This window comes from Anas acuta, chromosome 1, assembly GCF_963932015.1.
Source record: "Anas acuta chromosome 1, bAnaAcu1.1, whole genome shotgun sequence".
Taxonomy (NCBI): domain Eukaryota; kingdom Metazoa; phylum Chordata; class Aves; order Anseriformes; family Anatidae; genus Anas; species Anas acuta.
In genome coordinates, this window is record NC_088979.1 from 189,690,844 (window position 1) to 189,715,221 (window position 24,378).

The 24,378-nt window shown below is 41.8% G+C and overlaps 1 protein-coding gene across 3 annotated transcripts in view; it reads right to left on the reverse strand.

Moving 5' to 3' along the window:
• SLC2A13 (solute carrier family 2 member 13) overlaps positions 1–24,378 on the reverse strand; it is a 154,981-nt gene that overhangs the window by 124,039 nt on the left and 6,564 nt on the right. For 2 of the 3 annotated variants that reach the window (XM_068669741.1, XM_068669740.1), the window contains exon 2: positions 733–892. In XM_068669741.1, the coding sequence (XP_068525842.1) occupies positions 733–892 (160 nt within the window). Of the gene's footprint in view, positions 1–732; positions 893–20,768; positions 20,846–24,378 lie in introns of all 3 variants that reach the window. The other variant, XM_068669742.1, reaches the window with a different exon arrangement.

The window sequence follows — 24,378 nt, forward strand, 5'->3', positions numbered from 1 at the left end:
CCAGAAGCTGGAATGTGTAGTATAAGTTATTCCTCCCACACAGTTCTCTTAATGATTTTTTCACATCAGCACTGCAAGTAAAATACTGAGCCACAGAAATGTCTAATCACTCAAATGACACACCAGCATAAAGAAGGTAGGTGCAGTCCAGAATCACTGAGCAATGTCTATACAAAGAACACATCCAGAAAGTAGAGTGAAAGAGATTCATATTATTCTATATAACCCAAACTTTTAACTATAAAGGTATACTACAGTATCTGTCACTCCACTTCTCATTAGATTGGTACTGCTCAAGTTAAGAATATTCAGTCTACACCTCTATTTTGGCACGCAGCACCACAATCACTGGAAATTTGCCTTTTGAAAAATCAGGATGTAATTATTCTAAATGCAAAAGGCGAGCTACTTTTATAAACGTCATGACAATCTTACAAGCTTGTTGATGCATATTTATTGCTCATCCATTTTAGAGTTTAGTTAAGTCAGAAAACCTAAACATACTGTGAATATTAAGCTTAAGTGAAAGCTTACCATTGTACATCATTTAGCAAAAGTTAATTATTAAAGTTTCACTTCAGTATGCAGTTTTACCAGTTTTTATGTGAACTCTATTTAACTAACACAAATTACGATAGCTGTCAACCACTAAACGTTCCTTCAATTATTTACCTAGCCTTGCCCAAATCATAACTACGCCAGTTTTCCTTTTAGCAGTGAAGACTCACAAACCTCCATCCGTCCTTCGCGAGGTAGCTGAAGAGTCCGTCCACGACACTTGCGAAAAACTGCCCTCCGGTGATGAACAGAGTGTTAATGGTGACTAATCTGCCTCTCAAGTGTGGTGGAGCAACTTCTGCGATGTACACAGGCACTGTCATAGATGCTACACCTACAAGAATAAAGCAAATTGCATTTATGAAACTGAAAGAGATATTACATCCTTTTTTGTCATGAAACACTAAGATTGGGATTGTCCAGGTTCCAGAAGATGACAAGGAAGAAAATACACCGAAAGAACTCCAGAAGAAAATCCAGAGCAAATGGGCACACACACTAGCTGCTAGTGACTGCATCCCAAGTTCAAGGATTGACGCAACAATGCAAGGAATAAGTCACTAATTCACACTGTGTGTACACTGAAGTTAAACAAAATACATAAATATATTTACAATTTTGAGATAAAGAGAAGCTATGATCCCAGTAAGCATATTTAACAGAAAGTGGCTAGATAAAGGTTATACATCAAAAGATGCAAAGAGTTCTCAGCTCTGTTATTGCTACACAGAATCGATTATTTCTGGCCTTTTCTGGAGTTTAAAACTACCCCAAACACCATACTAAAAGTTCTACCACCATAAGGAAGCAAGAACTGAAGCTAAAGCACGGATGCCTTTTCTTCTGTCTTGATATTGGCAATATTTCTTGTGAATGTAGGGCTGGCTCTAAATGAGCCACTTGTGCCAAAGACAGAAATGCCCACGTGGAAGACAAACACACGCACGCATACACGAGCCGTAAGAACAGATGTCCAGTGACGTATAAAGAGCAGAGCTGAGCACAGCACACAATGGGTGCCATATCCACCAACAAATTCATGCTCATTTAAAGGAAGTTTGTATTCCTTTTTCATTAGAAGAACCAAGAGCGACATCCAACTATATAGATATATAACATTTTTTTGGTAAAAAATGGAAATAGGTTGGCGGCACGCACTCAGAAGCCCATTTCTCCTGAAGCCACTTGAGATACCACCTCAGCAGAGTGAACGCAACCTGACCAGCAGTGGGGACACCACTTCCCCTCGCTCATCCTCCCCGAGGCAGCCCCACCGCCTCCACCAGCACAGGCCAACGCCACCCCACAAGCTGGGGTTGCCTCACTGGGTGCACAGGTTCCTGAAGCACGGGGATGGTTTCCACCACACACGGTGGCAGCAAAGTCTCACGGCGTGGATACTTGGCGGAGGGTCAAGCAGGCACCCACTGCCCAGCTGGCTCACCAGACTAAGAGCACAAAACCCCCTGCAGCAACAAGGTTAGCCTGACAGAGCTGCTGGAGCCTCCCAGAGCTCGAGTGAGGAATACAAATTGTTTAATAATAAAACAGCATCAGAAGATTTTTTGTTCTGATAGGGAGATGCTTGCAGCAGCCGCTCCATGCAATAGCCCACTTCCCAGCAGAGCTCCTGGGACACACCGGTGCCTCCTGCTGCTATTGACTCAGCAACCCACATACAACAACAAAAAACACGTAAAAGTGTCAGAAAAAAAAAAAAAAGAAAGAAAAAAAAAAGGAAAAAAAAAACATTAAAAATTTATTCAACCTTTTTTCAAAGTGAACCAGAAGGCACCATGGAGAAAAGCATTCAAATGGCCTCCTGTGATATAGAAGCAAATTTTCAAACACGCCTCACCATTAGGGATATTCTCTTGCATCTTTCACATCAGTGTTTTCACTAATTACAATTGAAGCGATGGAGATAGCACACATATAATGGAAAGGCTTTACAGGAAAGCGTAGGAGTACATCTGCTTTCTCAAAACAAAAACCATCAACCAAGGACCAGCCACGGAGACCTAGGAAAGGCTCAGCAGTAGAAGAAGCACCAAGCAGCACGCTAAATGGGTTTCCAGTAATCACCAGGTTTGACAATTCATGGACTAGAGATGTCTGATATCTCTGGAGGGTTCCATTTTTTTGGTTGTTTGGTTGGATATTATTTTTTTTTGAGTCCATTTATATTTTTCTCTCCACTACTCTACTCAGAGCAATCCTCACTGAAAAGCCACAATGCCTCAAAGCTGGAAAGAAAACACTTTGCCTGCCAGTGGCTATTTAATCAGATGGGCCATAACCACCTTCCCCACTGACTACGAGAGTGACACGGAAATGAAAGGTGATTGAATTCAGAGCAGCAGGAATGATGTGGGAGACCAAGTTCTGCCAAGAAGGAGCCTGCAGGTACAGAAACAGGATTTGGTCTTGCAATATGGACTGGGGAGAGAAATATTGTTCTGCTTCCCTCTTTCAAGGGACAAGAAGAAAACCGGCCTTACATCTTTCTCTTGGAAGCTACTGGAAGTCAGTCCTGAGTATTCACCCTCCCCCTGGCTTGCAAATACGGGTATCATTAAAAGCTTTAGAAAAGTAACATGTATTCCCAAGAAGGCTACTTTTGAAATAACCCTCCAGTGAAGCTACTTCAAGAGGTAACAATGGCAAGGTCTGTACATGGATTTTACTGGAAAGTAGCTAGAAGGACACGTACAACCAACAATAGATGACCTGTAAAAAAGCTACCTTTTACACACTCATACTTGAGGGGCATTTTAGTCCATTAGGTTCCTTCTGATGGTTGATTTTACGCAGAGAAATCTTGTTCAAATTACGCCAGCCAAATCTGCTTCTAAGGCATCCCAAAAGCAGAGCCGTGCCACTGAACAGAGCACCAACAGCTAGGGCCAGAGCTGGAGCACACCGTCAGCCCCGGAGCACTGCTGGAACCACTGATAGCTGTGGGTAACACTCAGCATTTACTGAAAACCTAAAGCCTGTTGCTGTAACATAAGGGTCGTGCGAAGTTTAAAACACCTTTGTGAAGTGTCTTGAACAAGAGCTGAAAGCAGCAGGTTCACTGTTTCTGCTGTTATCTTGCCAGAAAGTTAATGGCTACAGGACTTAGCAGGGAAGAGGGGAGCCCGCACACATGCAGCAGGCCAGTCACAAGCCACCCAGGGACTGCAGGTATGCAGCTGGCATTAATACAACAGTTGTAAGGATTTCTTTTCAAACCTGCAATGAACAGCATGTGATTTCTTAGGAAGACCTACGGAGTTAAGAGTAGTAGCTCAGAATCGCATAGAATTGTTCAGGTTGACAGGAAATTTTGGAGATCATCTGGTGCAGCTGGCCCAGGACTTTGCTCATCTAGGGCAAGGTGTCCCTGCCCATGGCAGCGGGTTGTAACTAGGAGGGCTTTAAAGGTCCGTTCCAACCCAAACCACCCTATGAGCCTATGCTTTATTACTCTTTAACCATCTTTGTGGGTGTATGATCTCCAACCAACACGATTCTGTGATTCAGCAGCTTCCACATCAGCTTTCTCCCCTTTACACCCTTCACACCGTTGCTGCCTTGCCTTGTTCTCTGACCTTACTGCCTCTGCTGGATTTCCCAAAACCTACAGGTTCAAAACATCCAAACAAAAAACTCAGTTCAGCAGAAAAAAATATCTCATCTCTGAGCCTGAAACAGAGAGCAGCTGGTTTCAGGAGATGGGGGGAGGTGATTAGGAAAGCTTCCCCAGTTTGACTGGCTGCCATCCAGCCAGCACCCATACACAGAAGCAAAGTTATTTCTAAAAAAAAATCACCAAGAAAGATACATATATAGAGAGAGAAATAATATATATATATGCTATTCTGACACAAACCAAATTAAGGAAGAATTCATACCACTTTAAAGGAAAAAAAAAATATTTTAGACTTGATAACATTATTCACACTACAGTTTTGCTTTCAGCCACCTCAGAATGCATTCTGCAGATTTTTCTTTTTCAACTGAAGACCCGCTACAGTCTAGGAGAGCGAGTTAAATGTTAATCAACTATAAAAACATCTAAAATACATAACCAGTATTCATTATGTAGTTATTTTAATGGACAGATATTAATCAAATTTGAAAGCAAAGAACAGCTTTCCTTGCAAAGTAAATACGGCTGCAATGTAATCTTTTCTTTATCTTTCATATGAGAATGCTTTCATTTACACTTAGATGACATTTTCTAATATGCTCTCACTGTTAAAGTGCTCACACCAAATAAAAGATCCTTGCTGCAGGCAAGTATATTACTACCTAACTAATAAAGCTGATAAGTGACAAGATGTGAGGAAAAGAAAATGAAAACAATTAACTGGAAGTCTGTCAGAGAAACTATAAGCTCTACATTGTGTACCACAGCTACGAAATCTGAGAAGGGACAGTAGAAATCCCAATCTTTATCCACTGGAGTAACCAAGGCATTAGCCTCCTGACCTCGGTAAAGAATATGGTTCAGAAAAAATATAATTGAAGGTTCTTTAAATTTAAACCACAAGATGCAGCTAATTATTGTACAGGAAATGTCAGATGACTTGATGGACTGAAATCATCATATTAAATGTATTTTCCACTTCTAAAATAGTCACTTACGACACTAATTACTAGAACTGCTACTATAATCTGCAGATTTACCACTGCAAAGCGGAGACGAGAGAGAGCACACAGCCCAATTTTAAGACAATCAATAGAAACCAGGTGTGAAAAGGCATCTTAGAATCCCATTACCATCCAGAAAGGTATTTTCAGTATGAGCACATACGCATTATAAAGAGTTCATTACGAAGTTCAGGAATGAAGTCAACAAACTTACTGACAGGAGAGTTAGAAATGATGGGATGGCTGGCTTGGGTAGATGAGGGGAGATGAGAGGAAGTGTGGGATGGATGAGTGGACCACGAGGTGGACTGAGAACTGGCTGGCTGGCAGAGCTCAGGGGGCTATGGTCAGCAGCGCAGACTAGTTGGAGGCCTGTAGTTTTTGGTGTCCCCCAGGGGTCTGTACTGGGTCCAGTCTTGTTCAACTTACTCATCAATGAATACATATGCTCTCTAATATGCTCTCACTGTTAAAGTGCTCACACCAAATAAAAGATCCTTGCTGCAGGCAAGTTCAACTTACTCAATGATGGCCTCAATGATGAGTAAGTTGAACAAGATGGATGATGCAACAGGGCACACCCTCAGCAAGGCTGCTGACACAAGGCTGGGAGGAGCGGCTGACACACCTGAGGGCTCTGCTGCCGCTCAGAGGGACCTCCACAGGCTGGAGGAAAGGGCTGAGAGGAACCTCATGAAGTTCAGCAAAGGAAGGGAGGAATAACCCCAAGCACCAGTACAGGCTGGGGGCTGACCTGCTGGAGAGCAGCTCTGCAGAGAGGGACCTGGGAGCCCTGGTGGACAGCAGGCTGACCATGAGCCAGCACTGTGCCCTTGTGGTCAAGAAGGTTTAATGGTATCCTGGGGTGCATTACGAAGAGTGTTGCCAGTAGGTCAAGGGAGGTGATCCTCCCCCTGGTGATCTACTCTGCCCTGGTGAGGCCTCACCTGGAGTACTGTGTCCAGTTTGGGGCTCCCCAGTACAAGGGGGACATGGAGCTACTGGAGTCCAGATGAGGGCTACAGAGATGATAGGAGGACTGGAGCACTTGTCATATGAGGACAGTCTGAGACAGCTGGGCCTGTTTAGCTTGGAGAAGAGAAGGCTGAGAGGGACTCTGATCAATGTGTATAAATATCTGAGGGGAGGGCATCAAGACAATGGGACCAGTCTCTTTTCAGTTGTGCCCAGTGAGAGGACAAGAGGCAACGGGCACAAACTGAAGCACAGGAACTTCCAGCTAAATATAAGGGGGCATTTCTTTACTGTGAGGGTGACAGAGCACTGGAACAGGCTGCCCAGAGAGGCTGTGGAGTCTCCTCCTCTGGAGATACTCAAAACCTGCCTGGTGCCATCCCGCGCAACTTGTTCTGGGTGTCTTTGTCTTTGGACCAGATGATCCCCAGAGGTCCCTTCCAACCCCAACCACTCCAAGATCCTGTAAAAAGGTCGTGAAGGAGAAGCCCCAAGATAATTAGAATGATTAATTATGTATTTTAAGAAATTAGATTAATGTAGCAAAACAAAAAGAATAAAAACAAAATCCAAGCTCTTGTTCATAAAAAGAAAAAAAAAAAAAAGGAAATAAATACTAGGGAAATGGAATAACTTAGTCTTTCTTAGTCTTTTTTTTTTTTTTCAAGATCAGATAAATACATTATAAACATATCCTGTAACAACTAGGACTTCCACTACAGCTCAAATCATATCTAGCAGACAGGAGGGAAGGTGCGTCATATAAACAACAGATGAGCAACAAAAGCTGGAGACAGGATATTGAATGAGATGCACTTTTACTCCTAACATAATAAAAAAGCTCTAAGGTACCAGGGATGTAAGTGTCTATCATTTCAACAGCATCAACAAATAACCAGCTTCAGCAGCAGCAAAAATACTGGGAAGGATTGGGAAGGATTCTTGGCAATTTTTTTGGTGTTGCTGTATTGATTATCAAAAAGGTTCATAAAAACAAAGAAACAACACACCCCACAACTCATAATTGTCAGCCTTTCATGCTTAGGGAATAAAAAAGGCTGATCATTAATATGAAGCACTAAGGAAACGCTTACAGGAGTTGGTGCCTGTGTGTCATTTTGTCATTCTGTCTCTCCTTCCCACCAGCTTGTACCAATCCTTTGCACCAACACAACTGAACCCACTGGTAAACCAGCTCAGAGGGTATCCCCCTGCCCACACAGGCTTTTGTAGCACTAAGCTCCCTTAAACAGTTCACCACGAGAACCAAAGCCTGTACTGGCCCCACTGGCAGAACCACGCATGGTAACAGAGATTGGCCTAAACCACCTTGGGACACCACGCCATCTACTTCCAAACTAAAATCAGGATATGAATCACAAAAAAAAAATACAAACAGCAAAGATATTCCATCCTGTTTCAGTGCTCTCACAGTCCAGTAGTAGAGCCATTAATCTCCATTAACATCAAAGAACAGTCAGAGCTCATTACAGAAATTTCTGTTGTTAGAGGTTCCAAATAAATAAGCAGAAACAGAAATTACTGAAACATTTCATTTCAGGAGGGAATGCCTCATTCACTGGGAAGGCATTCTTCGCTGACTGAGCTGAAAGCTGCACTGAGATACTTAAAAAAATATAACTCTTATCTTGGTTAAAATATTCTCTATCACATATCTTAAAATGAACTGTCAAGAGCAAATTTTCATTAAAATGTTAAACTTTAATGCAAGTAACTTTAAATTTTGCTTCATTAAGAAGCTGCCTGTGGTGGTTTATGCTACTTGTAAGGGTTCCAAGCAGCTGTAGCAAATGGCTCCCCAGATGGAGGATTTGTGGAGGCCACTTGATAAAGAAGTGAGTTCATGGAACGAGAATCAGCAATGAAATATTAATAAACAGCTGAAAAGACGTTATGCTATGAGAAAGTTGGAATAGGAATTCAAGGTGGGTGAATTGTTTTGGTTTTAATTAAATAGGAAATCTGATAAACTTCTTATGTCTTGGACACTGGACATACAATTTAAATTTAATGTCTTGAAACATTACTGATTCCAGAAGTAGATCAGATTATACAGACACTTTCATCAATAATTTTCTTTCTGCAGTATTCCCACAAATTATAGTATAAGGTTGATACTTTGTTTCTGACAAGAAGGGCACTCTTGTCATTAGATAATTTCAGAACATTTCTTGCATCTGAGTAGTAATATTCAAAGGGATAAGGGCAGGAAACACATTAACTTTGTGAAAGCAGCAGTGAGTTCCACAGTAATCCTATATTCTTGATTGTCAGCCTCAAGAAGAACCATTTAAGTAGTTTGTGGGAAAAAGAATGTCTATCATTAACGAAGGACACGTTTTAACCACAAAGGGTATTTATTCTAAAAGACCATTAGCTTTCACAAACACATATGTGAGCTGGAACAGTCTCCAACCTTTATTCTACAGGCAGCTCTGAAGCATATTGTAAAGTCATCACCAATTATAAGAATTCACCAAAACAAAAATTAAGCCTTTCTGTAGTCTTGTAGAGTCCTTGTTACAGTTAACACTTCAGTTTTCAGTAATGACAGTCAGCCTGAGGGGATATTAGAGTGCCTCATTAAACAAGCTAATGGGAAATATTTGAGAAAGCAGCACATTTGTACACTGTTCTAGTACACTAACCACTTGCCTAGCAGATAAAGCAAAAATCTTCATTGAAACAGCTCTTATTTGAGAGCAAATATCAGGGGAAGGCTCATGTCCCCACCAATACCTAAGCTTTCCACCCACCACACGTATCTAGTAAAGGCATTAACAGCAGTTAAAAATGGTTACTGGAAGTTGTATCAAGGATGTTTGGCAGAACTCAGCTACAGCAGAGCTCTGAAATACGTCAGCTCAGCGGGACAAACCACTAGCACTGAAATCACATTAATCTGTGAGAACACAAATCTCAGTAACCAGCAGATTTAAGCGCAGCTCATCTAGACTGGGGGTCTAACGTCAGCAGACTTCACCAAAGTCTTGTACTTTACTTAAACACTAATTTATCCAAGCAGAATGAGCTGTTTCATCTTAGAGAAACTGTATTGTTGAACATCTAATACACAAAGTTGTTGCTGACGCTTATGTTCTTATCCAGACACTGACCCAAACCAGACTGACTATTATTATTAGTGCCGAAAACCTGTGTTGCTATATAGCGTCCAACTGTGAAGGAGTCCAATTCCCTGAAGAATCTGAAGGAAAATAAATGAAACTCTTACCTAACTGATATTGTTTCAACTGTATACAGCAACCTTATCTTAATGAGACAGGATGAATAACTCTTTCTGCTGTCCACTTGAAGACTTGTCATTGTCATGGATATCAATAGGGATCAAGCACACAGAATCATTATTCAGAAAAAAAAAAAAAAAAGATAAAATAATAAGTGTGCCACTAGAAATAACCACAACTGTCATATTGTAAATGCAAAACCAATTGAGATACCATTAATCTTTGTGAATTGTATCACATGCATAAACTCTCCTTTGATCAAAAGCTACAGATGCAAACCCAAATCTTTGGAAAAAAGAAAAAGAGAGAGGGAAAAAAAAAAAAAAAGAGAGAGAGAGAGATGCCGACAAAGTACAACTCTTGTGTAACAAAAGTGCTAAGATCTTTCTCTAACATCTCCAGGGCAGTATCTGGCAAGAATAGTGTAAAGAAACCACCTATCATAGCAGACACACGACTATCTAACAAACCCAGTAATCATGAAGGAACTATTCATCACAGGAACTATTCAAATGGTTACAAAATGGGGAAAAAATAAGCCAAGACACTTCAGGCAAGATTGAAAAAAGCCTACCATTTACAGGCTAGAGCACAAAAGTTTATGAAAATAAAATCTAGTTTGTTCAGTTTGTTACTTAGCTTACTAAAATAAAAATTAAACCTGAAATCATACATAAAAATTTGTGGAAATCTTTAGTGGCATTTATAACTCACACAGAGTAAATATTATCCACAGCCAGAGAACTGCAAGCATTCAGTTCTATCAACTACCATCTGCACACTGAAGGCAATACAAGACACGTCACAATCAGTGGACAGCTAGAGAATACGTAGGAGAGCTAGAGGGGGAAAATACAACTTTCACAATAGGAGGAAGGGAATTTTTCACAAAAGCAAATAGGAGTGAGAAAGTTTTTAAGGTCAGATGAAAATTAATATTTAAAAGCATTGGAACCACTTCAACTACAGGGTTCCCATTCAACCTCAGCCTCAATGTTAGTACTATGGAACAGTTCCTTTGGGGAATAAATTTAAATATATATATTTTATCCAAAGTCACTTTAAGATTATTCAATGTTACATGAGCCCAAAAAGATGTAAAGAGAAAATTTAGTGTGAGTGTCAAAGTCAGGAGAGACTGGGATTTAATTAAATGTAGACAAAATACAGGCCTGTGTGCACCTGATGAGGTTCAACAAGGCCAAGTGCAAGGCCCTGCAGCTGGGCCAGGGCAATCCCCAGCAAAAACACAGGCTGGGCAAAGATGGATTGAGAGCAGCCCTGAGGAGAAGGCCCTGGGGGTGCTGGTGGATGAGAAGCTCAACATGAGTAGGCAATGTGTGCTTGCAGCCCAGAAAGCCAACCGTGTCCTGGGCTGCATCAACAGCAGCACTGCCAGCAAGGCAAGGGAGGGGATTGTGCCCCTCTGCTCTGCTCTCATGAGACCCCACCTGGAGCCCTGTGTTCAGCTCTGGGGCCCCCAGCACAAGAAGGATGTGAATGTATTATAATGAGTACAGAGGAGGGCAATGAGGACTATCAGAGGGCTGGAGCACCTCTCCTGTGAAGAGAGGCTGAGGGAGTGGGGGTTGTTCAGCCCGGAGAAGAGAAGGCTCCAGGGAGACCTTACAGCGGCCTGCCAGTGCCTAAAGGGGGCCTGCAGGAAAGCTGGGGAGGGACTCCTTGTCAGGGGTGTAGTGATAGGACAAGGGAGAATGGCTTTAAACTAAAAGAGGGGAGATTTAGATTAGGTATAAGGAAGAAATTCTTTACTTTGAGGGTGGCGAGGCCCTGGCACAGGCTGCCCAGAGAAGCTGTGGATGCCTCATCCCTGGAGGTGCTCAAGGCCAGGCTGGATGGGGCTTTGGGCAGCCTGGGCTGGTGGGAGGTTTCCCTGCCCATGGCAGGGGGTGGGACTGGGTGGGCTTTAAGGCCCCTTCCAGTCTAAGCTATTCCATGATTCTGTGATAGGTCTTTTTTTGGGTCACTTACAGAGCTATCAATATGTATTTAATAGTTTGAAGTTTTCAACATTGAAATGGATTTTTTCTTTTTTTTCTAAAATGAACCAGGCAGGAATAGATGTGTTATTTCTGGAACAGCATTTCTATGAAACCCAAAGGGGAAGAAAAGCTCTTTCAAAAAATATACATATATGCACATAGGCAGGGAAGAGAGTATCACTGATTTTCAATACTGGATTTGCTATGGCTCTCTACACCTGACAGGTACTAAAAATTGTGATGAAGTATGTTTCAGAACCATTAAAAGAAAACAAGACTATTAACCCTAAAAAGCTATTAAAAAACAAACAAACTACTAAAAGCACTGAGGTAGACAGACACTGTGAACTTAACAAGCTGTGGAAAATACTTCATTGTGAAACAGTGAAGCAGCGTATATTTACTTACAACTCAGTGAAACTTTTCTTTTTTAGCCATAATACTGAGCTTTTCACGTCAGGAAAATAAGAGCATTTTATTTTTCTTCCACTTGAAAACCAAAAATACAGCATAGTTTTCCTTATGATGGCTTGTATAAACACATAAGACAGACTTTATTTCATTGTTTTGAAAGTGAAGCTTTAAGTTTTAATAAATAGCAATTGGTATCAGCAGTGCTTTGCTATAGACTTCTGTTAGCACGTAGTACATAGCACTATGGAAGCACTAGGAAGCATAGTACAGCTGCTAACTTATATCTGGGAAAAACAGGCAGGTGAGCATGGCCAAGGCACAGGGAGAGATAAGGAGCTGCTTCCTCAGCCGGCCGCTCCTCCCCTCCCACCAAGGCAGGGGATCAGGATGCGGATCTGCAACCGAGCAGCTCCTTTCCCACTCTGGCCTTGTCATCTGGTGGCTGACGTGGCCTCGTGCTAAGGCACGGGATCAGCACAAGCAGGAACAGAGCAGACATCCAGCTGGTTCTGCTGACTCAGCCCAACAAACAGCAACTTTCAGCCAGGAAGCATTGCCTTAGAGTGACCTTGAAAGACTTGGCAGGACCCATCTGCATAACCATTCATTTATGCTAGAAAGCCAGCATTAAAACAGTGCAATCCTTACATGTTTGTTTAAAAAAAAAAAAAAAAAAAAAGAAAACCTACATACACACAACCCCACAACGACAGCAGTTGAACATTTCAAGGCTTAGCGAAGATTTTCTGTGCAGATAAATTTTATTTTTAGAGGACAAAGTTAGGATTTGGAAGTTACACAGTAAATGAATACCCCTTTTACCCATTTCCAACTTTGCACTTCTGTTTATAAGCCACTTTTTCTGTCCTAGTAAAGTGATGCTTTATCCAACTTGTGGAAGTACCCAGCCTTACCCAGCTCTAAGGGAAGTGGTATTTAAAATAAACGAGGCAAGCGTCAGAAGCTGAACTTGAGAAGCATGCCTTTAACTTAAACTGAAAGCCCTACATCTTCAACTAAGAAATAACTTGGTTTTAACTCTGTCTGTTTCTACAAGTGCAACTATTAAAACAATTGAGCCGGTTAACTTTTCTGTTCACTGCTTTAGGTTTCACTCAGTTAACTGAAAATCCAGCAATGGACTCCAAACACGTAGCTTAAGATGAAGAGAAGAATGTGTTTTCTTAGTAACCACTTGTCATTAATTTCAAAAACAAATCTAGAAAGAGTAATTTCATTGCAAACTTAGTATTTTAGAGAAAAATTATGGAGTAACACAATGTGTTCACACATTATTCTGGAAAGCCAGAATATTTATAAAAATACTCTGTCTAGTTTACATTCCCAGTAATTCTTTGTCTACAACACGTAAATACATCACAACTATCAATGAAGAAAACCATATTTTAACACAAATTACTGTATTTAGTTACCCAGTTATGCAAGACACGGGATCATTTCTAGGAAGACAGGTATCAGTTACAGGGCTTTATAGCTATTACTCTGAAGAGAAAAATAAAAGAAAAAAAAAAAAAGAAAAAAGCCTTTCAAGCCTTTAACAACCTAAAACACAATTTTCAAAAATAAGTTTCAATTATATAATTATAATGCAAGTATAATGCATTTGTGAATGTAAGCATAAGTATCATTGTCATGAAAATATGTCACAGTGAATGTTTTTTCTTTCCGTGGTAGATATTTCATTCACAGTGTCTATGTGCTACATTTAAAACAAGTGATCCATGTAGAAATAATAAAACATATTTTTGACCATACAGAAAAAAAAAATGGTGTCTTCATTTGCAACACTGAATGTTGGTGTGGGGGGATAGAAATCAATGTAAAACTTCTTCCTCAAGATAACTTCAGGTTGTGCATGCTAGGGAGAACAAGGGTGTTCCCAGTAAACACAGGTTAAGTCAACACCGTGAGTTTATAGTCCAGGCACTGCACATTTCCTTGCTTTATGAGAGGTGGCCTGTCAAATACCTAGCTGCCAGGCAAGTCCTCCCCAGGGTTTGGAGCTTCCCACTGCAATGACAGCTGCCTGGTGCCAGCGAAATGAGACTCTAACGGGAGATGGACCTGACAAGATGGAGGACCCCAGGTGAGGATCTCCCACGTAACGTGGTTAAGTCCCAGAAAGGATTTTGGCTGCTACAAGGACCTTGCACTGAAGTGTCCTCATTAGATGGAAATTTCATCAAACCAGTGCTGAACTTCCTCAGGCCCCGCGGGCTTACTCCTAGAAGTGGCTTGTGATGGTCTAGACCAGCAGTCACAACTGCAGGGCGAGGTGATGATTCACTCAGGCTGTCAAGGAATACAAGAATACTTCAGCCTATTTTGGTGTGCATTTACTTCCCTTGGTTGCTTGTGCTGGCAAAAGAGAGATGTTACACGTGAAAAATGAGGCTGCTGCATCCACAGAAGATGACAAACAAGAGCTGTCAAGCGCTGAAGGGAAAAAAGGAACAGATCAACTACTCCATTATCAACATCTAAAGGGCAAAAGCTGAGGAGTCTCAAAACTAATCAGAAGCAGGCTGGAAGAAATTACTGCCAAATTTTCTCAGGGCAGTGGACTGCCAAAGAGCTTCCTAAAAACAAGTCTCCAGGCCTTGAGGGAGAGACTGGTGGTAGACAGAAAATCCCAGGAAAGCCTGGGAGATGTTACCTTCATGGCTTTCAGCTTCTGGCAACTTGCAGTCTCTTAGACACATCCTGATGGACAGACATCTTCCAAGCAGCAGATGTAATCCTGCTAACAGGATTGCTTTATTTAAAATTGAACCTTGCAGAGCTTGTTAATAATAGCGCTCAGAGGACAAGGATGCAAAACACCAGCTCACAGCATGAGGAGCACAGGTCCTCAGCCTCCCCCACGGGGAGGCTCTTCCCTTCCCCGTGTTTGTGCTCAGGGCACATTAGTGGTGGAGAATTAAGACAGGGCTGGAAGCCAGCCTGCAGTCAAAGGTGAGCAGGCATCCTAATGATCTCAGTAAGTTTTGTTAATTGTTACAAGACCCTGGAAACCCCAGGCTCCGTAAAGATGAAACGGAAGTAACGATGGGTATCCAAAATGCCCTCTGCAACACTGAGCACTGTACCGATTCTCTCATCTGGCAGTCTTCTCCTTACTGGATGTGGGCAGCAGGGAAGGGAAAAGAAGCAGCTTTAAGAATTAAGAGTTGTCATTCAACACGGCGTATCTGACAGAATCTCGTTCCTGTTAACACAGATGCAGTAAATATCCTTGTTAAGACAAAATCCACTCTTCCTGTGAACCGTCCTGCTCCAGTTGCAATACATCACTGCAAGTCGTAAGATGACTAAACAGACAATGAAACATGCTCCTCTTTAAGTGTGCCAACTTTCAGCCTTAAGTGCCTCATCTTTTTTGTACTCTGAATCACAGCTGCTCCAGTCTCTTGTTAATTTTATGAACCTCCTTTGTGCCTGCTTCTGCTGATACACAGATTGTCCTGAAAACTGAAAGCTTTACAGGTAAAAATAAAGCCACTTTCTCTTTTGCAGGGGGAAGACATTCTAATGTCAGGTTCAAGTCTTAAATGAAAACACTCCTGCCACAAACCACCACCAAGAAAAACGACTGAGGCCAGGATCTCTCTGAAATACAAACTTCACAAGCTCCGCACTTGCATCATTACTCTGCCTATGCAGAGAAAAGTTATGAAGAAATTTTCGTATTTGAGGACAACTGACAGTCCTAACACTAGAGCGGAGAGGGAGCTCTGAGTCCTCACTGAGCTCTTTGCGAGGAAACTCTATGAAGTACTGATTGTGTCTCATCTTCTTTTTCCCTATAACCTAGTCATATTTCACCTGATCTTTTAATTAAAGTTTTCATAAAGCAAGATCTAACTGGAACATCAATTATAGCAAAATCTAGCTACAGATAATTGAATTTTTGTTCAAAAGTGGAAAAATTGCTTTACATTTTTTCAAACATCTGTTTTTTTTTTCCCCAAATCAAAACAGTACAGATTGCTAACAATACTGCAAAAAGGGCAGCATCAGGAGGCAGAATTAATTATCTACTGGAGAAGATCTCATTAAACTGAGCACGAAGAGTAACTGTGAGTAGGAAAGAAACCAGTCATGAGAGCTTCTAATAAAGCACCAAGAACTGGCAACAAAGGACCAAACAGCTCACGGGTGACTGGATTTCTGAATTCCTTATTACCCTCTCCTACCTTCCCAGTTAATACCACTTATATTTGTACACAGTAAGAAACTAATAAAATACCAGAGTATTTTCCCTATAAAAATAGTTTTATAATCCACTGCAAAGCTGCTGCTGACAGGTTTATATGTAGATAAGGCCTGAAGGAATCTCTGTTCTAGCAGCATGCTGCTACTCTTGGACTGAAGATGACTCCCTTAATAGCAGAACCCCAGTCCTTAATGCCTGTGACCTCCTGCAGCACTGCAACAAGAAAAACTTCCCAGGATCTGTTTCCAATGCAGAGCAGCTGCTTTCAGCACTGCAGATGCCTACTGCTCATTACCTTCAGGTGCAGCGTGACCCACCTTTCCAACACGGTCAAGATCACATCCACATTCATCCGCTCGCTCTGAGATTATGTTGCTCTCCTTTCTTAGCTTAAAGGACTTTTTAATTGCTAAGACATACAGACCCTTCATGTACTGTTTCAGCACACCACAGCAGAAAAACTCAAGCTTAGCTGGAAAGTACCACAAGCATTCAGTAACAAAGTCCTTTAATGAATCTTGTGCTGACTGCTTGTAAGGAATAGAAAAGGCTCATGGGAGTAATTGAAGAATTACAGCAGTTAATGATACAGCATGTCAGGTTAAGTTCTGGAAATTACAATCTACATAACTCCACTGAGATGCATCTTAAAAACATTTTTATAGACCTGAGTTGATTTTAGGTATCTTTTCTGAGCAATGACAAGTATCTGACAATTTGTATATATATATCAGTGAACACATGCTTTGTGTTTCCAGTTAAACAGAACTGCACACAGTTACAGAGCCAAGTGGGAATTATGTAACAACCAGTAATTGTAAGATTTGCAATAAATAATTTAAAAGCATTTCAGTAAGAGCTTGAGCATCAGGCATCACCAGGCCCAGCATTGACTGCTGCCACTGGGAGTACTGCCTGCCAAACACATGGGACGGAGAGGAAACCAGAGAGAAGAGGTCTGACTGTAGGAGAAGTCTGAGAAATGGAAAATCTACAAAGTGCATTCACATAAATCATAATGTTGAACAGATCACCACTGATGGAATTATAGATTTCTTTTTATTATTTTTAGTTTTTAAATAAGGTGTTGTTCACCTGCAGGCCCCAGAATGCTTTCCAAAAATGCAAGCAAACATCAATCAGCCCCGCCTTATAGAACTGCACCTGAAGGCACGAAGTGCCACTATTACTTTGAAGTCAGGTCACCAGGCAGCAACAGATCCAGGAGTTACAGACCAACCTCATGTTCACTTCAAAAATACCAGTACATCTGACATTTGGGGTCTCGCAAAGCGCAAGTGAGGCCTTTCAGCAGTATAACAGGCACTTTCTTATTGCAAGCCTTAAGTTCACCAGCTTACTGAGTGCCAAATTAAAACAGCTGTCTATGTGTATTTATTTAACGTAACACAAGGCTTGTTGTAATTCAACCTCAAGACCATAAAACTGTATGACACTGCACAACATCTTGCCATAACATGAAATATTGCAAAGATGAGTTCAAGGGCATATGTCTCTTGTCCTTTGCATCAGCATGAAATATGTTTCTTTTTCACGATTTATTGCTGCTACAGCACGCAGCATCACTGGGTGGGTTCCAGCTCTTAACACAGGCAACCCAAGCTGGCATTTGCACTGGCAAAATTTTTTTTGACTTAGAAAACTTAAATGGCTATAGATCCCATAACAGGACAAATTTCCAGAGCACAGAACACACAAAGCAGTTGTGAAAATGAAATGCAGCAGACCAAACACATTTCAGTCTATCATTGCTTCAGGGTTGTATGTATTTTTCTGACAATGCAAATTGAAATCCAATCCAGAGCGATGGTGAAAAGGAGACACAGCAGACCGAACACTTCCCGGTCCATTACTGCTTTAGGGAGACATGTATTTTAGTGCTGATAACACATAACAAATAGAAATCTAAACCAAAAAGAGAAATATATTGCTTCTGAATGATTCAGCTACATTGGGAACATATTTACACAAGACTGAGAAGTAAGCACACAGGCTTTTTTTTCATGTTTTACTGCAACTTACTGAATCATTTAGTTTAAGCAAGAAACAGCATTTCCGCAAGCAAAATGTCATAGAAGACAAATGTAAGCATTTCCAAAGAAATATTACACACTTCATCTTCAAATACCAACTTAAAAGTCTTAGAAACTTCCCTAACAATTCTTTCTGAAGTTGTATTTTTCAGCTGTAGCTCAGTGTGACATCCGTATCTACCTTACTTTCCTAAGAACCTGCGATTACCTGATGAGCAGATTCACATCTCCTGTAAAGTACTGTACTAATTAGTAGTTTATCAAGATCGTGAGACAAAGTAATTAATGTGGCAGTAATGACAGTGGAATCACGCCAGCTGAGGGCTGGTGAAGGAGTGCTGAATTAGGCCTCTTGAAGTACTTACTCTCTTACTCACTGCCACGGCTCTGATGAAAACCAGTTACTCTCTGTAGGTGTTAGACCTCCACGTTATCTAAGCCAAAAAACCATACATCCCTACGTGATAAAAAAATTAACAAAGGGGAAAGAATTAAGCCGAGAAACATATGCTACCACTACAGAAAAATCTAAAGAAGCAAAAAACTGCTCCATACCCCAAAGCAGCTCTTCATACCTTCTGTCCTCCAGAGCCCAGCCGTGGAATACATCCCCAAAGCAATCACTCTGACCATCTGCACAAGTGGTTTATGTTATCCTTTTGCATAGCCTCCTTCTATTACACTTTTTTCCTACCACAGAAACACAACCAATTCCTAATTAAAATATCCCCCAATGTCATTGCATACCATGCCTTGATCCTTCCTGTGCATGCTGGCACAGAGGCTTCTCTGGATGTCTCGATTCTGGCTTCCCAACATGACTGCCTAGGACACCTGTACCACAGATCCCTTCTCACCAACATAGGCCAGGAAATACAGGGTTGGCAGATGGGTTACTGACGTACAATTATTGCTGCTTCAACACTCACACTTCCAGTTCTCCCTTCTACAGGCCAACATAGCAGGCACGGTTCCCCTTTATCCCCGTCCAAATGAAGTTCCTTCATTGGCGATAAAGAAGCTTTGGCAACAAGACAGAAATAAATTGAAAAGCTGAGTATTTTTACTGTGTAGTGGTCCATAAGAAGTCCCCATCACACCTAGCATGTAGTTTCACTTCAGGTTTCCTGGAAAGAGGAAGAAAAGGAGAATCCACACAAAAGACACTAGGCTAACAAGCAGGGCACGCTTGCCCTCAGCCAGCCAGCCCACAGCCATAAGTACTTACACCTCAGCAAAGCATCCAGTGAAAACAGTCACACACACAAATCCACACTCATGGACAAAAGATGTCCATATTCATAAACAAAAGATGTAAGGCAGCATATGACCGTGAGCATCTGGCTGACTAAGCCAGCCCAAAACAGGCTAAGATTCTAGGTAAGAAAAAACAGAAAACACACAAGGTGCCTAAGAAGTTTCACTACTATAGGGCGAATCGCTCAGAATTAACTTCTGAATACACTAAGCATAAGTATTCTAAACAGGTGGCTCAGATCTTGCTAAAGATACGATTGATATTACCGAGGAGAAAGCCCTGCTGGTCTTAAGCTACCAAGTAAAATCTTTTCTGCACTGCTGTGCGTGTTAGCTCAGAGCACCATTTCCTTCTGAGCAAGGGAGCACTCCACATCTAAGAGGATAATGATTAATCACCCAGATAGCACTTGGGTGTCAGGCAAAGCAATTAACTTTGAGTCAGGGAGAGGCCCTGCAGAGTGATACAACAGGCAGCTTTTGGCTCCAGGGAATGAAGATTCAGAAATAGGTGGGGACAGGCAGAATCAAAGCCAAAGCACGAGCTGCATCTTTCCTTATTTTACAAGTCACCACCAGCAGACACAAATGAAAGCAAAAACAACAACAACAGAGCTTGACCTAAAAATTATACATTAAAACCAAAGCCTTTGCAGAAGGAGAAGCACACAAGCTGTGGATCATGTTAACATTTTGTTTGTCCTGCCTTACTAAAACAGCAGGCATGGAGCAGCAGAGGAGGGAAGCACTGAACCTTCAGGACATTAGGACACGCAGAGGTAATTACAAAGAGTGTACAGGTGTAGGCAGCCCTCCCCTGAAGCCAGAATTTTAGCATAAATAGCACCTTTCTAGCCAAGCTTTCAGATAATTTAGTAAGCACGTTCCCATTTACTAGAAGAGAGAAACTGAAGAGAAGTCAGTGTTATTTGCGTGATGCTCTACACTATGTGAGAGCTCCCGTGCTGATTTCTGCTACACACACCAATAATTTTTCCCAGGAACGTTCCAGTTAATCATTACAATAGAAAGAATCTACTTTCTGTGCCCAATTCCTCCTCCTACTCAAGAACAATACACAGCACAAAACCAGACCCCAGTATTTGGCTCTAAATGTTACCACAGTGACCAAATCCCTGGGCTAAAAACATCCTGAGTGTCTATGCGCGACATTTTGTCTTTTCCATCCCATTCTTCAAGATCCTGAAGCTGTTGTCCAGATGTCTCTGGCTTTCCATCCGAGCTGATCCAATGTGAACTGGACTGGTGAGGTCAGCAGCACCTATGATTAATGCAGCAGCAGGGAGCCTGTGAGGCAAAACTCTCAGCTGGTGAGCTCAGTAGTGAATAAAACTGGACTTACCTTTTCCCCTCAGGCAGATTCCCCATTCCTGCGCTGACATAGCTACTACTGACCTCAACAGTCCAGTAATCAAGGACCTGTAAACAAATAAAAAAGGTCACTTTTATGTAAATATTTGCTGAAGTGCGTGCTTGAAGTACAGGGGTTTGGTGTCTGCCTGTACATCCTCCATGCTCCTGGTGGCCTCGTTCATCTCCTGCCACACCGCCCTGCCTGGATGTCAGGCTGCCAGGATCCATCACAGCAACCCTAAAAAAATTCACCAACCAAATCAAGGGAGCAAGTATTTAGTGGCAACTTCCCTTGTTTTTTTTTTTTCTCCTTAGCTTCACAGATTAAACAAAACTTCCTAAATATACAGCTATAAACAGAAAATTAAGGTAGAAATAACAATCAGGCAGTTATTCCTAACTGGGTTAAGATTTATGAATGAAGCACATTGACCTGAAACTTCATTATATAAAAAAAAAAATGTTAACGAAGTGTTTGTCTCCTATTCTTATATGTTCCACAAGTAGGTAGACTCCACAGTGGCACTGCCTCTCACTCGAAGCATCTAACTTCAGGATCCTGAATCCTCCTCGTGGGTCTCTCTTCACCATCTATCCAAGACTGTAGGCTCCCCATTTTCAGTGCTCCCTGCTGCAATTCAGATAGATGTTCAGACAGACAGCAAAAACCTTCCAGCACATCACACAAGCAGCTCCATGCTTCAGTTTTATTTCTGGATTTCCAAAGCTGCTCCAGTTTCACTACCACAGCCCTCACTAACATGCTTAGTTTTCTACCAGTTCTCCTTTTGTATCTATATATATAAAAAAAGCTCATCAGGAGTAAGTAATTTATTAAACATATTTATTAGCTTTTCCCTCCAAACATTTCTAAGCACCTATGAGGAAACCTTATAGGCAGCTTGGAGCAGGGCACAAACCAGGATGACTACCATCGTTTTCAAGTACTACCAATAGTAAATTTTTCTGTTTGATTACAATCAATGCAACCTATAGCTTCAGAATCGCGGCACTAACCTGATAGCAATGCATCAGCCACTGTAACAGAGTCATTAAATAACACTTCGTTAGGGTCACCTACAAGTTTTCATGACTTTATCAGCATGAAGAGAAAACGGTGAGACAGAAACTGTGTTTTTCAACCACGAGGTTGAAAAACAAAAAAATCCTACACACCCCTACTCATTAATGGTGCAGTCAGTCCAAGACAGGCTTAAATTTCAAGCTGTTGACATCTTCAGTTATGTATAAGTTCAAAGGTCATACCTGGTAAACCGTAAGCAGGAGTGCTACAACTATGAAAATATACCTAGAAAACTATCAGAAATTACTAAGCAAGATAAAAAAAAAATAAGAAAGTGGTAATAACATGGAAGGATATCCAGCTTCTCCATGTTCATTTAGAAGAACAGCATGGAGGAAGTTGTTCCCTTAGGATTTCTCAGGGCACTCCAGACAGCCCTGGTGGGGCTAGTTTTCAATATATATATATTCTTTTATTTTATTTTTGTCAAGAAATTTGAGAACTAGACCTGTTATGAATAATGAAAGATACATGGATAGAAAACTAATATTATAAAGATTTGCAAGTAGATTTTTCAAGGAATTGTAGGGTCTTGTTGTCATTCTCGTACAGATTGAGTATTTGCAGAATGGAGAATTTCTCAAGAGCAATCAGAAATTAAAGTCCTTTTTCTATTGACACGTGCCAGTGATCTCTTCGGATGAGTTTCTCTCATGGCTGCACTTGCTGGAACATGTTCCCAGTATACTGCAAGACTGCAAGCCAGATCGTACGGGCAATACAAGGTGTGTGATACCAGGCATGCTCTCAGTCCTTTTCAATTTGAAACTCATTGGACTGGGCTTCCAAAGCAGGACAAGACAGTAGAAGATTCATGGCCACGCACAAAGACGTTCCTAAAACTCAACCTTCCTTTTCCAAAGCAATTATGTCCATGGGCTCACTACAACCACAGCTGCTGGCTTTGCCTTCCTGAAAGCTCACAGGAGAAGCTACAGTGGAGAAAATCATGCACATGATGCCCCAAGCCAAATGAGATTTTGGAAACAGAAGGGCTGTAACTCCATGTTTCTGCCCAAGACAGAAAAGGTTAGCCTGCAGAAAATTCCCACTTCTGAAAAAGATTGGAAACTCTTGCCTTATGGCTGCCACTGAGAGCATAGATTTCGCAGAATATTTAAGTTTGTCTAGACTATGAAAATATGGGCTATTGCCAAGTGAATCTCATTTTGGGCAAAAATTTTGTTCTGCACAGCAGGTCTGCCACCATTTCTGTTTTCTGTGTGCGTGTGCCTAGATCAACCATCACTTTCATGCTTACCTAGCTGCAGGTGCTCAGCTGGCTGCTTGTTACATCAGAGCCCCTCAATGCTCCTGCTTGGCAGGAGCCCCGTGGAAGCTCAGGGCTTCTCAAACATATGAAAAGAGACCAAAAAGGCCCAGACCTGAGGCCTGAAAGTGCCTCCCAGGGAAGCCCTGCTTCTCCCTTCAGGTCTTGCAGAGGACCTTTCAGTCCCCATGCTGCAGACCTCAGGGACCAGCGGGTCCCTGAATGCCTCAGGACTTCAGGAGCGCAAGCACTCACTGATGTGAAATGCTCGCTAGTGAACGACGAGCTCTGAGGCTGCTGCCAGGTGCTGCTGGAAAACATCAGCTCTAATGAGGGCCAAAAAGCCTTTCAGATCAGCCACAGAGGGAAAACCTGCTCCAGAGAGGTACTCCCTGGACTCAGCAGACAAATTACAAAGGGAAATCAAGAGCAGGGGGAGAAGAGTTCACCAGGAGAGCTGGGGGGACAGCTCCTGGATATAAGCAGCTGGAAAACCCACCTCTGGGGAGGATGGAGAGGGTGCTTGAGGGATCACTAAAGGACAAGGCTGTATCAATAAATACTCTTTTTTTGCTTTTTCAATCCTCACAACTGTTTCAGTGTCTGAACCTCCTAACCCAACAGCCACACAAAAAGAAGAAAACTTTGCTCCTAAGCAAACTGGCCTGGGAGCGATCCCTGGGCACGGGTGGCAAGGAGATACTGCTTGAAGGGGAGGACACCAGGAGTGAAAAGCAAGACTATACACCCCACTGCAGAAGACAAAAGCTTTTAACATCCTTGCTATTTAAATGAAAGCCAGCTAAGTAAGAGCCTAAAAGGGGGAGGGAACACATTTACTAAGGGCATAGCTCAAAGCTGATCATGGCCCACATGCAGCCAAGCCAGGGGCTAAGAGAACAGCACACGTTTCACTGATGTGTGACTTGCAAAGGAAGAAGGCACCAAGTCCCTGAGCTGAGAAACCCAACTTCAGTGACTGGGTATACAACTATTCAGAGCGAGAAACCACATGTGAAAAACTCACCTTCAAAACAGGCACACACTTTGACTGAATTCTTAATAGAAACACTTACCTAAAGCCTCCCACAAAACACAGGAAGGTCAGAAATGGAGAGAAAAGAAAGGTGGGTTTTTAAAATCTTGATTTCTTCTTCAAATATCGTAAGCAAAATGCATTTTACACTCAAGTTACAATGTAAGACCTACAGGATAGGTTAGCTACAGTTGTGAAATGATTGTAAC